This window comes from Lepidochelys olivacea, assembly GCF_965140295.1.
Source record: "Lepidochelys olivacea isolate rLepOli2 genome assembly, chromosome: 8".
Classification (NCBI taxonomy): Eukaryota; Metazoa; Chordata; order Testudines; family Cheloniidae; genus Lepidochelys; species Lepidochelys olivacea.
Genome location: NC_140418.1, coordinates 70,769,124 through 70,784,125, shown reverse-complemented (window position 1 = coordinate 70,784,125; position 15,002 = coordinate 70,769,124). Strand labels below are relative to the sequence as shown.

At 44.7% G+C, this 15,002-nt stretch overlaps 2 protein-coding genes across 7 annotated transcripts in view; one reads left to right on the top strand and one right to left on the bottom strand.

Moving 5' to 3' along the window:
* Window positions 1-3,816, bottom strand: part of SASS6 (SAS-6 centriolar assembly protein) — a 30,020-nt gene extending 26,204 nt beyond the window's left edge. For both annotated transcript variants that reach the window (XM_084637326.1, XM_084637325.1), the window contains exon 1: window positions 3,686-3,816. In XM_084637326.1, the coding sequence (XP_084493452.1) occupies window positions 3,686-3,753 (68 nt within the window). In that variant the 5' untranslated portion in view covers window positions 3,754-3,816. The remainder of the gene's footprint in view (window positions 1-3,685) is intronic.
* TRMT13 (tRNA methyltransferase 13 homolog) overlaps window positions 3,804-15,002 on the top strand; it is a gene marked incomplete at its 5' end in the record, with an annotated part of 20,621 nt that continues 9,422 nt past the window's right edge. For 3 of the 5 annotated variants that reach the window (XM_084637331.1, XM_084637335.1, XM_084637332.1), the window contains 10 exons: window positions 3,804-3,986; window positions 4,906-4,952; window positions 5,034-5,100; window positions 6,687-6,749; window positions 6,835-6,907; window positions 8,001-8,107; window positions 9,436-9,603; window positions 9,949-10,021; window positions 12,348-12,422; window positions 14,473-14,899. In XM_084637331.1, coding sequence (XP_084493457.1) covers window positions 3,804-3,986; window positions 4,906-4,952; window positions 5,034-5,100; window positions 6,687-6,749; window positions 6,835-6,907; window positions 8,001-8,107; window positions 9,436-9,603; window positions 9,949-10,021; window positions 12,348-12,422; window positions 14,473-14,899 — 1,283 coding nt within the window. The remainder of the gene's footprint in view (window positions 3,987-4,905; window positions 4,953-5,033; window positions 5,101-6,686; window positions 6,750-6,834; window positions 6,908-8,000; window positions 8,108-9,435; window positions 9,604-9,948; window positions 10,022-12,347; window positions 12,423-14,472; window positions 14,900-15,002) is intronic. The other 2 variants (XM_084637333.1, XM_084637334.1) reach the window with 1 other exon arrangement.

Sequence of the window (15,002 nt, the reverse complement as noted above, 5' to 3'; positions counted from 1 at the left end):
TGGAGAAGGAAGCTGCCTCGCTCAAATGCAGAGGGGACTAGAGCTGGACCACAGTGGGGCAGCGGAAGTAATAGTCTGGGACAGAGAGCTGGTAGGGTTGCCAATTTTCTAATTGCACAAAACTGAACACCCTTTCCCCGCCCCACCCCTTCTCCAAGGCCCCGCCCCCACTCACTCCATCCCCCCCCCCCCCGTCACTTGCTCTCCCCCACCCTCACTCACTTTCACCAGGCTGGGGCAGGAGGGTGGGGTGCAGAAGGGGGTGAGTGGTCTGGCTGGGGTGCAGGCTCTAGGGTAGAGCCAGGGATGAGTGGTTTGGGGTGCAGGAGGGGGCTCTGGCCAAGAGGTTTGGCATGTGGGAGGGGGCTCAGCACTGGGGCAGAGGATTGGGGTTCAGGAGGGGGTGTGATCTCCATCTGGGGGTGTGGGGTTGGGTTGAGGATGAGGGGTTTGGGTTGCAAGGTGGTTCAGGGCAGCAGCTGAAGTTCGGGAGGGGATATGAGGGCTCTGGGAGGGGGCTCAGGGCTAAGTTGAGGGAAGGGGTGGACTCCAGCCAGGCAGCACTTACCCCAGGCGGCTCCCAGAATTGGCCCACATATCCGTCTCCTAGGTAGAGGCATGGCCAGGCAATTGTGCGCGCTCCACCCGCCCCAAGGCACAGCTCCCACTGCTCCCATTGGCCACAGTTCCCGGCCAATGGGAGCTGCAGAGCCAGCATTCAGGGCAGGGGCAGTGCATGGAGCCGCAGAGGCCACCCCTGCGTCTAGGAGCCGGATATGCCGGCCATTTCCAGGAACCACACGGAGCCAGAGCACACAGAGAGCTTGCCTTAGCCCACTGCGCAGCCAACTGGACTTAACATCCCGGTCAGCGGTGCTGACGAGAGCTGCCAGGGTTCCTTTTCAACTGGGCGTTTTGGTCAGAAACCGGACACCTGGCAACCCTAGGAGCTGGGAATGTGTGAGGAGGTACTTGGGGGAATGTGAGTTTGGGACAAGGAGACTGGCATGAGGACTCCAGGCAGGGAGACTGGGAGTCAGGATAGGAGAAAGACAAAGACTAAGACTGGCTAGGAGCTGGAGGAGGGAAAGCCAAGGAGCTACAGTAGTGAGGATGGGCCAGGAAGAAAACCCTGGGACAGAGACAGGTTGGAGGGGAGGGACACAGGCAGAAGGGTCTATGAAGGGGCAGCAAACTTTTTGGCCTGAGGGCCACATCGGGTTTCCAAAATTGTATGGAGGGCCGGTTAGGGGAGACTGTGTCTCCCCAAACAGCCAGGCATGGCCCAGCCCCCGCCTCCTATTCGACCCCCTGCCTCTTGCCTCCTGATGGCTCCCCCCGGACTCCTGCCCATCCAACCCCCTTCGTCTCCTGATGGCCCCACGGGACTCCTACCCCATCCACCACCCCCTGCTCCCCTGACCACCCCCAGACCCCCCACCCCTGACTGCCCCCTGCCGCCCCATCCAACCCCCCTTCTCCTTCCTGACTGCCCCCCCCCAGGATCCCTGCCCCATCCAACCCCCGTTCCTCGCCCTCTGACCGCCCTGACCCCATCCACACCCCCAGCCCCCTTACTATCACCCCCAATTCCCCTGCCCTCTAACCGCACTGCCTGGAGCACCGATAGCTGGCAACACTACAGCCGTGCCACCCAGAGCACCAGGTCAGGTCGCAGCTCTGCAACTGCGCTGCCCAGAGCATTGCGCCGGTGGCGCGCTGAGGCTGCGGGGGAAGGGCCACAAAGGGGGAGGAGCCAGGGGCTAGCCTCCCGGGCCAGGAGCTCAGGGGCCAGGCAGGAGGGTCCCGTGGGCTGGATGTGGCCCACGGGCCGTAGTTTGCCCACCTCTGGTCTATGACCACTAGAGTATACTCTTCTCTAGAACCTGGATGGAACTCAAGATTCCTGAGTCTCAGCATTCTTCTGCTGTTAGCAAATATCTATGAAACCCACTGGCAAAGTGTCTATCATTCACCCTCTCATGGCTGTTCCACATGGAGTATAACAACCTACTACTTCTACAAGTTACTACTGTTAGACTAAGTGAAACAAGACTGTAATGTGAATCTATAGTTTCTAACCCTGCTGATGAACCATATTGGGTGTAAATGTGATTCCAGGTCATGAAATTTCTGCTTTCAAGTTGTTGTTTTTAACTTAGGAAATTACATACAAAAATATATATTCTCTAGACTGGGCCTAAGTTTCTGAAATTGACTATATTTCAAATTGACAGCATTTCCTTAAGGTTGAAGCTTTAGCCTGACTTTTCCAAACACCATCAGCCAAACCCATTATTTGGGAACTCACTTACTACATCCTACAAGGTAAGTGCTAGTTAATGGATTTGGTTCCCAACCAGTGCATTCAGAGACCTCTGGTTGGGGAGGCCTAAGAAAGAGGTTCCTGGATTTTAGGATGGAAAAGCTCTGGGGAGAATAAATTCCTTCATCACCTCCTCATTCCCCAGGTACCACTGTGCATGGAAACTGAGAAAAACAGGTTTCAGAGTGGTAGCCGTGTTAGTCTGTATCAGCTAAAAGAATGAGGAGTACTTGTGGCACCTTAAAAACTAACATTTATTTGGGCATAAGCTTTCATGGGCTAAACCCACTTCATTAGATGCATGCAGTGAAAAGTACTGTCGTTTCCACAGCATGCATCGGATGAAGTGGGTTTAGCCCACGAAAGCTTATGCCCAAATAAATTTGTTAGTCTCTAAGGTGCCACAAGTACTCCTTGTTCTTTTTGAGAAAAACAGCTAATACTATCTTATCACAACACTTCAGCTAGGAGCTTTAAGTAGTTGTTCCGGTTTGAGTGGAATGGTGATCATTCCAAAAGTACAAGGGGATGATTCTCGAGAGAATATGGTTCTCGAGAGAATATGTGATCTCCATCTGGGGGTGTGGGGTTGGGTTGAGGATGAGCTTGCAGAGGATCTGTCTACAACAGTGGTTTTCAACCTGTGATCCATGGACCCCTGGGGGTCTGCAAACTATTCTAAGATTTCCAAAGAGGTCAGCACCTCCATTTGAAATTTTTTAGGAGTCTGCAAATGAGAAAGGGTTGAAAACCACAGATCTAGAGTTAAGAAGAACAGTTTCCAGCAGATCTGCTCTGGGCTTCCGATTGTAAACGCCTTAAACGTCTGCAAGCCAAGCACTCAGCAGCACACACTGGGACATCCTGGAAATGCCAATGCAGCAGCAGTGCGCGGTCCGACAGCGATCAGACGGGATTGCCCAGGCTGCGCTGTTTATGTATGTCCGAGAGAATCCATGGCAATCCCGGAAACTCCCCGCGCACTGAGCCCCCGGGTGGTGATGAGCTCCTGGCCCTGCTGCAGGCCATGGATAAACCCGCAGAGAGCCAGGATTTCCCTGGGACTGTGCGACAGTGCCCGGGCTGCAGAGAAACGCTGCAGGGCTCTCCCTGCCCCTAGCGGCGGGCGCTGTTTGCGGAGCCCAACCAGGGTACCCTCAGCTGCTCTGCGCCCCTTGACGGGTCCCTAGAGGCCGGGGGGGGGGGGGCTCGAGCAGCCTCAAGGCCAGAGGCCGCCCATGTTACAGAGATGGGCTGAACGCTCAGCCCCGCCGGCCTCTCACCCCAGCCCAAGGCGGCTGGCTGCAGGGGGCTGCTCCAGGGTCCCGCAGGGCCGGGCCCCCCCGGGCCGGCTCTCACCTGTCCTCGCAGCCCTGGCACTTCACCTGCACCGGCACCAACCGGCCGAACAGACTCTCCGCCGCCATCTTGCGCTTTGACTTTGGCGCTCGGCTGCCGCGGGGGGCGGGGCAGCAAGATGGCGGCCGAGCCGGCTGCGGTCGGGAGCGGGCAGAGGCGGGCAGCTGAGCCGGGTGCGGCCGGGAGGCTGCGGACTCCTGTGCCCGGACGGTGCGGCTATTTCGTGGAGCGGAAGAAGCGGTTCTGCAAGATGATCCCGGCTCAGGGGAGACGCTTCTGCGGGGAACACGGAGACCAGGAGGTACCGGGGCGCCGCTGCCGTTGCCCCGGGGCACTGCCTGCCAGGCAGGCGGACCCGGTCACGGGGAAGGGGGTGGTTGGGCCCCTCGGCTTTGGGAAGGGGTGGGGAGTCCTCCTCCCGCGGGCTCTTTTATAGCCCCCATGGACTCGTTTGGGGGAGGGGCTGGCACGTATCCCCAAAGCGCGCCCCATGGAGACGGGCCATGCTCGCCGGGCTTCCCCGCAGGTTGGTGAGGACCGTGCCCAGCCCGGCCCTTGGAGCTGACCGCTCTGGGCCCTGCTAGGCCTGGCGACGGCAAAGCCAGCGCAAGCCGCGCTGCTCCGCCGGACCCCGGGCTGCTGCTGCAGTCCGAGCGTGCGTGCAGTGATGGTTGGCAGTGGGGGTGTCAGCCTCTAAGCCAGCTCCTCAATAGCTTCCCAGCCGGGGGAGGAGAGGGGTGTTGTCCCCCTTCTCTTCTGCCTACTTTTCTGTGCTTTGAATTATTTGCTAAATCTCTTATGCTGTTAGTTACTCATCGCTTCAGGATCCTCAGGCGACGTCCGCTTCTTGAAAACCTTATTGAGAAATCACTGCTGGCCTCTGCAGAGCCTGACATCGAGCTAGAACCCCAGAAGGTGTAGGTAGAATAATTACGGCCTGTCACAAGGGATCAGGGGCACACTGCTTCTCTGGGCTTGGTGATGTATTAAGGCCTTCACTTGCACAACATTCCTCCATCCACCCCCCAATTAAATCACAGTGTGTTTCAGTTGGATAAACCATGCATTTCTCCATTTGATCTCATTCCAATAAATCAAGGCTGACAAAGATTTTTATTTTTGTGACCCACAGACACGTTTCTAGACAGATTTTCTAAAATTAGGACATTAACTGCACCATAATATTGTGCTAAAGAAATAAACATTTTCTTTCCCACTAGGAAGAAAATGACAGGAAAAGAATTCCATGCCCACTTGACCCAAAACAGTAAGTGTGTTTTAAATACATTTGTGTATTCATTGTTAAAATTGTGACTGTCGTTGCTTATTTCTCTTTCTCTGATTTTAGCACAGTATATGAAGATCAATTACAAAAGCATTTAAAAAAGTGTAATTCAAGAGAGAAGCCGAAGCCTGTAAGTGTGATGTAAATTAAATGCTGTTTCTCCAGAAAGCCATATAACTGTATATTAGAGCAGTATAAACTAAGCAGTGGCACAGATTGGAGTGGAGGAGGGTCAAACATCCAAGGTTTTTGCATTTGCTCAAAGTTCCATAGGCTGCAGAGCCAGGGGGCCATGCCCTTTTTAAGCAGTCGTCCCATACTAGATCAGTATGGCTGCCACTGGAGCAGCCTGGAGTGTTGCTCTGGCTGTATGGTTGCAACACCACTGAAATTTGTCTCCTTTGACACTCTGTACAGACAGAGGGACGACAGGAACAAATGGTGTTAAGACTTGGTGCATGGGGAGTCTGTTCCTGTATGGCAGTGCTCAGGAGACTCCTCCAAAAGCTCAACTCTTGGCATCACAGACTTATGCACTGTGTGGGTAAGAGAGAGGGGAGACACCAAAGCCCAAGGAGACATGGGACCAGTGGTAGAAAGAATTTATCATTGACTCAACTCAGAGAGTAGTAGTCCTTATATAGAGCCTAATAATAGGGAGAAACTGAAGCTATCTAAGTACTGGATTAAATGAATCGATGCCTGATGCTTTATGCATGCTTCCAGTGCTGTATGTAAATTTGTGATCTTACTTTAAGATAATTTTTTTGGCCAGGAATGGAAGTGCTGTCCAGGCACTCACATTGAACTAACTTTCCCCAAAAATGTTCTTGGGGAGTATTGCCCCACCAGGCCCCTAGAATTAATGATTTATGACTTCTGCTGTGAATGGATCTTGTATATTCTGTTGAGTATTGGGGTTGATGTAAGATTATGTTAGTTGAACTAGATGCGCATACAACAACCAAAAATATTAAGTCAGCTCTACTCTTATATTTATCATCCCTGAATAATATTGTTGACTGAGGTAGGCGTCCCATGCTTGATCATGAAATTAAATGTCTTCCTTTCTGGTATGTGCTAAGAAGGCCGCTTGTTTTTTTTTAACAAAAGAGTCTACCATGTTTTAAAAGCCTGGCTTGATTTCCTTGTATGGCTACGTGACGTTAAGTGGCTTTTGCCCATATTTGAGAACTGGATTCAGATATCTATTCAGTGATCCAGATGCCAGTGTACTTCTTCCCGATGAATATTGTGCTGCCAACATATCTGTTTGACTATATAAAGCTTAAAATATGCCTGTATATATGAAATGTCAATGATCAGGAAGCTTAAAGAACAACTGCTTGAAAGAGAAATTCCTTTGATTATCGATCCTTATAGTACAAATAAGATGCAAAGTGCTAGTACAAGACAGGACTCAGCCTTGCAGAAGCATTACTACTGTACTGCTTGCTAGAGTGCTTAGTCTCATTGAAATCTATCCGACTAATCACCCTAGTAAGCAGTACACCCATTGGAGAGTGTTTGCAGAGTTGGGTCCTGAAACAGTGAGAGAGAGAATCTTTTCTCAGAACTGCTTTCTTCAGTTGTAATTATTTGATGTTTGCTAGGTGAATGACTGTAAACACACTGTGAAGCATTCTTTTGCTTTACATGCTGTTCAGTCTGTATTAGAGTCTCCTTGGTTTTCATGCTTTTTTTTTCATTATTAAGGCCTACTTTGTTCAAGATATTAATGCAGGATTAAAAGACGCAACAGAAATACTTGATGAACAGGTGAGTCCATTTCTCTTTTATTTTAAGGAACAAATAGATAAAATTCGAGGAGAACCATTTTGTTTTTTGTATTTTTTTTTCCCAGCAGTTGCCAATTTCTTCCCTGTCTAGAGAAGAGTTAGAGGACTTAATTAGAAAGCTGAAAAAAGCAAGTAATGGTGAGTCTGCTTAATATTGAAATATTTTAAATTGCTTTCTGCAGAGTTGATCAAATACCTCATGGCTATTTTAGTGTTAAATAGCTTCCAGGATTAAAAAAAGAAAAGAGATTAATAGGAGTACTTATTTTTGTCACTTGATGTGATCTGAAATTGAAATCTTGTAATGGTTAAAGAACTGCCTACATGACACTGTTAGCTAGTATTTTTTCCCCATCTCAATCTTGTTTGTTCTTTTGAATAAAAGTTAATTTTGTTTTTAATGAAATTAATGACTTTTGTTTTACATTCTTCTTTGTGCACTATCATTAGGTGATGACAGCCCATCTCTGGGAAAAGCATTTATTAGTAAACTGGTATTTCTAAACCATTAAGAGAGCAATGACGCTTGTGTTATAGATCAGTGGTTCTCAACCAGGGTCAGGGGCCCCCTCGGGGGGCCATGAACAGGTTTCAGGGTGTCCACCAAGCAGGGCCAGTGTTAGACTCACTGGGACCCAGGGCAGAAAGCTGAAGCCCCACCATGTGGGGCTGAAGTTGAGGGTCCTGAACCCTGCCACCTGAGACTGAAGTCGAAGCTTGAGCAACTCAGTTTTTGGGGGCCCCCTTTGGTGTGGGGCCTGGGCAATAGCCTTGCTTGCTACCCCCTGATGCCGGCTCTGGCTTTTATATGCAGAAAAAAGTTGTTGAGGCATAGCTGGGCCGTTGAGTTTTTATAACATGTTGGGGGGCTTCCGAAAGAAAATAGTTGAGAACCCCTGTTGTAGATTATTTTGTTGATGGCAGAAGATAGGGAAATTTTCACGTGTTGGATTAAAAACAAAAATATATTTTTAGAGTTTGAAGGACGTTACCTATAAGATTAGCACAATTTTGAGATGTCAACTTGTGGACTTGAACTATTTGATAGTGTCCCTTTCACTTTTATTGTTTCAAATGGTCAGCATGCTAATTCTGTAAAGAGTCTTCAGAGTCAAATATTTTGCATACTAAGTACTGTATGCAGTCACTTCAGTATGCAGGTGGGAGCCAGATTGTTGTGAGGTGGCCTTTTTAATTGAATCTATGAAAAGTACTTCTCCATTTGATGCAGGTATAAAGCCAATACTTAAGGATCAAAAGCTGTCCCATCAGGCCTTACAAGAAGCTTTAAACGACCCAAAGAATGGAGAGTCTGCTTTAAAGCACTTGAAACAACAGGTATGGCCATTGCCTTACTAATAGCTATCGGTTAGGGTTTTTACTGTAGTTTTCTTATTATGGATTCCAGCTAATCCATACTACCAGTTATTTCACGTAAAGGAAACTTGTCACAGTTCCAGATAGTACCCATGCTACCAGTTTAAGTATTAGTCTATCAATAGTACACTCCTGTTTATGCAAATGGCCTGGGGAGGGAGGGAGGTATTAGAAAGTTTCAGATAAACTGGCATTCAGATAAACAGAATTGCTATTAACTAATTTAGGGCTACATGGTGGACACTATGGATTCAATTGCCTTTATCCAAAAATCCTAGTTAACTGGACTGTGTCAGCCCCTACATTGTCCATAACTGCTTTGAAATTGTAAGTGTTAGTAAGAGAAGTTTATTTTTATTCTGAAATACCTAACAAGCTTGTCTTCTCCTCATTCATGAGACTAGATGATCCCCTCTCATGGAAAATGTATGAGAGAGGTTAGAAAACTCTGAGATTTGCCTTATGATATTTTTAGGGAATTGTGCTCCTGAGTAGGAGAGATTTTTATGGATACAGAGTGAGTGGGGGGTGAGGACTTCCAACACAGCAAATCCTTGGAATTCTTGGGAAAGGAAGCCAGAGAATGATAAGGGCAAAAGGGTCCATGGGAATAATAGTAATTCCTATCTCTTTTATATAGTGCTTCCATCACCTGATCTCAATGTGCTTCACAGTCTTTTTAATGAATTTGTCCTCATAACAGTCCTGTGAGGTAGGGAAGTACTATTATCTCCCTTTTGCTGATGGAGAACTGAGGTGCAGAGAGGCTAAGTGACTTGTCTACTGGCAGAGCAGAGACTTGAACCTAGGTCTCCCAAGTGCTAGGCTAATGCCCTAAGCACTGCCATGTTGGCGCCTTTCAGCACAACTCTATGTATACAACTGCAGTAGCTACAGAGAAAGCTCTGCAGGAGTGATGCTTCACAAAAGTCCAGTGGAACATCCATGTGACTTTTCCAAGGATTAGCTGAGAACAATACCCCAGTGTATGCCTGGTCCCTAACTCTACCCCTAAAACCCAGTGGATAAGATTCTGTGGGTGTTAGAAAAAGGATAAGATGATGCCATGGAGGCAGGGAAGCCCTTATTTCCTCTGCACTCTGGATCCACAACATCTTTACCTCTGCATTCATGAAAGAGATGTTGACATTCTGCAGCATGGTTATTTAATCAATAAGAGCTATGGGAGAAACTGTTGATTGTGTGTTAAGTTAGCATTTTTCCCACAGAAGTCATCAGACAGAATGTATATTTGGCTTGGTTCATAAATAATCTTTTGACGTTTGTAGGCTTCCATTTTAGGTAACATGGAAAAGTTACAATTGCTTGGGCCAGGAAGATGTTTTATTGAGTTTGGAGCTGGACGAGGAAAGCTGTCTCACTGGGTTGATATTGCCTTACAAGATGCTGCAAATGTTCACTTTCTGCTTGTTGAAAGGGCAACTACACGATTCAAGGTAAGACAGTCCATTGTGGAGTTGGCCAAGTCTCATTTTTGGAATTGTTGGTAAATGTGGCTTTTTCTCAGAAAGTCTGGTTACCTTTTAAAAGAAAGGTGAAAATGTATATATTTGTCAGTTAAGGGCCTTGAAAAATTTAATTGGTCCTTATTGTAGTTTTAAGTCATACCAGTAACACAGTTTGGGTGCAAGATGCCTGCTAGCTGATGCTGAAAATGTTAGCGTTCATTTGAAAGGGGCTTGTTTTGTTTTAAAAAAATTAATAACCTTAGCACATTCTTTTAATTATTTATTAGTTAGGTGCCGAACACGTCTTAATAATGTGATATCCTATTTGCACAGGTAGATGGTAAACACAGAAAAAGAGACTACATATTTGAAAGGCTTCAAGTTGATATCCAGAACTTATGTTTAAGTAAGTTGCTACTTGGCTTGTATAACTTTCAGCAATACTAAGATGGTTGCTTAAAAACTTGATTGTGTAGTACCAGAGTGCAGGAAAATTTTACACTAAGTATAGGTTAATTGCATTAATGTTTAGAAGACTTTTCTCGGTGTTTTGGTCATTTTTATGTTGGACTTGTTTTTCAGTTACTAGATGGGTATTATATAATTTCTAACAATATGTGTACAAGTTATCTTGAATTTATAAGACTTTATTTTGGGTCAGAATCACCAAATAAAAGGAAGCCTTAACAGTTTCAGGGTTAGATGCTTTTACTTGTGTATTTTAGCTGTGCTGTATTTTGATACAAGTATCATTACTGAGTGAGGCAAGTCTCAGATGTCCTTATTAACGATGAACACGTGGGGATTCTGCAATACCACACTCAAAAGAAGTTGTATTAAGTTTAGTGGGTGGTTTATGGTGATGAACAGAACTTTCATTGGTTAAATGGATAAAAGTGATTACCACATGCTTAACCAATGTAATCTAATGTATTGCCAGCATGATTTAGATCCTGTATTTCATGCAAAATATATATGTATCTCCATGCCTTTCCTTATGTTGTTATTAACTGGACCCATTCTCTGGGCTACGGGTGACTCTGTTCCCATCTGGTATACCACAGTTGCAGTATATATTGTACTTGTTTTGGTACCACAAAGTCACTTAATTCCTTAAAGGTATATCTTTCATGACTAGATAATGTATGTTTGGGCCATACAGATGGTTGAAACTTCAATTATGAATGGCATATGTAGAGGGACAAAAGAATACAGAGAGTAACATTTTATAAATAATGAGCAAGAATGTTTGCTAATGTGGTGTGCATACTGAAGGAACATAGTACATTGTAGCATGTTAAAAAGGTAATTAATATTAATCTTGTATTTGTCTTCTCTTATTAAACTGTACATTCATTTGGTTTACTGTAAATTAACATTAGAAAGTTACATGAGAATATTAATCAACCAAGGGTAGGACAGATGGACTTATTAAAGCACAGGACTAAGAATACAAAAACCTGGAATTTATTACCAACTCTGCCACAGGCTGTCACTGTGATTTTAGGCAAGTCGCTTGGTGCCCAGTCCTGCTCCCAAAGTTTTTAATGGGAACAGGTCATGGTTTTAATTTCTGTCTCAGTTCCCCGTTTGTGAGGTATATTGTGAGTCTAAATCAGGGACTGGCAACCTTTGGCATGCAGCCCGCCAGGCTAAGCCCCCTGGAGGGCTGGGACGATTTGTTTACCTGCCGCATCCGCAGGTTGGCAGCTCCCACTGGCCGCGGTTGGCAGCTCCAGGCCAATGGGGGCTGCGGGAAGTGGCGCAGGCCGAGGATGTGCTGTCTGCCGCTTCTCTCAGCCCCCATTGGCCTGGAGCGGTGAACCACGGCCAGTGGGAGCTGTGATCGGCCAAACCTGCAGACGCTGCAGGTAAACAAACTGTCCTGGCCCGCCAGGGGGCTTACCCTGGCAGGCTGCATGCCAAAGGTTACCGATCCCTGGTCTAAATCAATTGATGTTGGTAAACTGCATTGAGATCTATAGCTGGAAGGCTCTATAGATATAGATTATTACTACTATTCAATATATGGATCAAGTTGGCCTGCAATGTATGAATGGTATCTTCTAGAGTATTGCGGGGGTTTTTTTAGTATTTGACAGATTTTGAATTGCTGTCTATTAGGAAATTATCTTACATCTAAATAAAGTCTTGACTGATTGGATTGATTCATTTATTTATTGAGGAGACATACCACAAATAGCTTGAACTCCCCACAGTAAGCAAGAACTATTTTCAGAGTTTTGTACTTTTCTGCTTTTGTACTGGTGTACAAAGAGAAGCATTGACTTTTGCTGTACTAGGAACATAATATAATGTGTGTAGACTAGAAGGGAACATGTCAGAAAGGAAAATAGTTTTATTTCCAAGGTGCTAACAATGAATGATTTTAAAAAGTCCCTTTTTAAGTTAAACTTACTCCCTTTGTACAATTTGAAGTTGTTTAAAAATAAAGAAGAAAAAATTAAATATGCTATTTAAACATACTATATAGCTATTCCTTTCAGTTAATGAAATTGGACTGTATTTTGTTTCCATCTTATCTTTTTGTGTGATATAACACTAGCTACCCTTTGGAGATGCAGACAGTTGAAGTTTTTTTTATAATAAAGGTGTTGAGGGAGGAATTTTACTTGAGTTTTCTGACCTATTGTTTCAGTTACTTGTGCTGGAATGACATAACCCAGCAAGATGGTGTCCAGCTCCGGTAATCCAGGTTCTGTTTCTTTCAGATAAAGTACCTATTCTTAAAAAAGAAAAGCTTCCTGTGGTAGGAATTGGAAAGCATTTATGTGGTGCTGCAACAGGTATGAACTATACAAATGTATTGCTGTCAAGTGCAGCTACAAAGTGGAATGCTGATTCTAATCCTCTTGAATAATACAGTGCTTCTTTCCGTCTAATTCTTTAACTGCTGCCTACTGTGTGCTAAATATCCATTGATTTCAGAGGAACACTACTTGGATGATGGCAAGCAGCAAAGGGGTTAATCCAGATGGAAATAAACATTAATTGTTGTGCACAGCAAAATGAAGAATGAATGTTTTATGTAATTGTGTTCTTAAACTGACAGAAGCATGTTTTTCATAGTACTTTTCTTCTCACTGTCCTAAGTTTGGACAACAATGTTGGAAAAACTTAACTTGATTAAAAATGTCGTGGACAACTTGAATACTATAATATAGTGAGATCATTTTCAACTTGTCCAAGGTGTTTTCAGCCAATTAATTTTTTTTCAGCATTACATCCCAGGTATGTGGGAAAAGGTGTTTCAGGTATGACATACTGTGTGTATATATTATATACATTCTGTTGGGACACTGCTAACCATGATATCTTTGTAATGGTATTTACAATTCTTAAGTAAATGGATTGTGTGCTTTAATTCTCCGTCAAACTGCTACATAAACGTCCTCTTGTAATAAAAAGGCCAGGGAGCTGAAGTTTTCCCAATGACCTGTGGAACAAGTATTCTCAAGAGTATTGATCACTAGCAGGTCAGATGATTGTGACAGGATCCCTAAGGTACAACCTGGAACCATGGGACCACTTTGTCACCTTAACTCTCTAGCCTGGGTTGTCTCTCACAAAGCTATGTCAGTGACAAGCTGCAACACCCCTGCAGTAACTGTGATCTCTCAACCATCAGTATCTGGAGCCCCACACCCAGCTGTATTATGCTCTCTGAGCCACTCATGAATCATACAGAGAGAGACACCAGTCAGTGACCCAGCAATATCCTATGTTACATTGCTTAAGATTCCCCTGGATAGCGAAAGCTAATTAATAAGTTCCCCACTCCGACAAAAGGGTAGTGGACAGGCAACGGCCCTTGTTAAGCTGCGCTAAAATTCCCCAAGCCCTTCAACCAAAAACGCACTGTTTTAGATAAAATATAAAATAGATTTATTAACTACAGAAAGATAGATTTCAAGTGACTATAAATAGGCATAGAGATCAAAGTTGGTTACCTAAGAAATAAAAATAGAAACACGGGCTAAATTCTAACTTCAGCAAACTAAGTGAGATTTGAATCAAGCAGTTTCTCACCCCAGTATATGTTTCAGGCAGCTTACAGTTCCTCAATTCACAGACTGGACTCCCTTCCAGCCTGGGACCAATCTCCCTAGTTCAAAGTCTTTGTCTTCCAGATGATTGAGATTTGATGGGGGCGAAGAGGCCAAGTGTTGATGTCACTGTCTCTTTTTGTACCTTCTTCCAGCTGCTCGAAAGATCCTTGCTGATGTGGGGGGTCAGGCAGTCTCCATTGCATATGTGCCTTCTCTGAGAAGCCTCTGGGATATTGGATTTTTCTTGATGAGCTGTTAACACCTGTCTGGCCAGTGATTGTTGCTCCTTTGTCCATACTGAAAGGCCAGCTGTAGGCATCTACAAACTTCACAACATATTTCATTAGCACATATAGCAATACTTTATAACTTCACATAAAATGATAGTACATACAATCCAAACAGGATGTTCGTGTAACAGATCAAGACTTTTAAAATTATACTTCACAAGGCATGCATTGTACAAAAAATTTGTCATCATTGTATCAGAGTGGTGAATATGGGGGCTCCAGGTTGCTATTTGAGGTACAGAGTGTCACAGTGGGTTTATTGTGATTTTGTAAATACGTTAATACTTGGTAAACTGAACTTGAAATATATAAATTCATTTCATTTTAAAGTACGTGACAATATTTAAATAAACTTTATCAACTTGTTGCTTTTGGAATTACTTTATAAAGTGCTTTTATCCTCCCCTTATTTTTGAGGAAAGTTCCTTTCCTATCTTTGTGTATAAATGCAGCACACTGTTCAAGAGTGTTTTTAAAACATAGTTGTTTGTTCACAGATCTTGCTCTGAGATGTTTGGTTGAAAGTTACGCAACCCAATATGATGAAAGAAATGAAGACCCTTCACCTAAACGTTTCAAGAGTGATAAAACAGACCTAGCTTTTAACAATTTTGCTGATGAAAGGAGTGGAAAGAATGTTTCAGAAAACTGGAATCCTGTAGCTGGAATTGTTATTGCACTGTGTTGCCACCACAGGTGTCAGTGGAAGCATTATGTAGGCCAAGAGTTCTTTAGAACAGTGGGACTTGGGCCAGTGGAATTTAATTATTTTCAGAGAATGACTAGCTGGGCCACTTGTGGCATGCAAGAAACCATCACTGAAGCCTCTACCATTGATGCAAAGAGCAAAGACCAAAGCAGTGATACAGAAGAACATGACCAAGTAAACAACAGAATTGAGTGCAGTTCTGATAGTCTGCAAGGGTAGGTGATTTTTTATTTGTAGCATGTAGACATCTTGGGGAAGGCAGAAATAATGGATTAGACAGTCATTTATAGCTGAAAGATTAAGCATTTTAGAATGTCA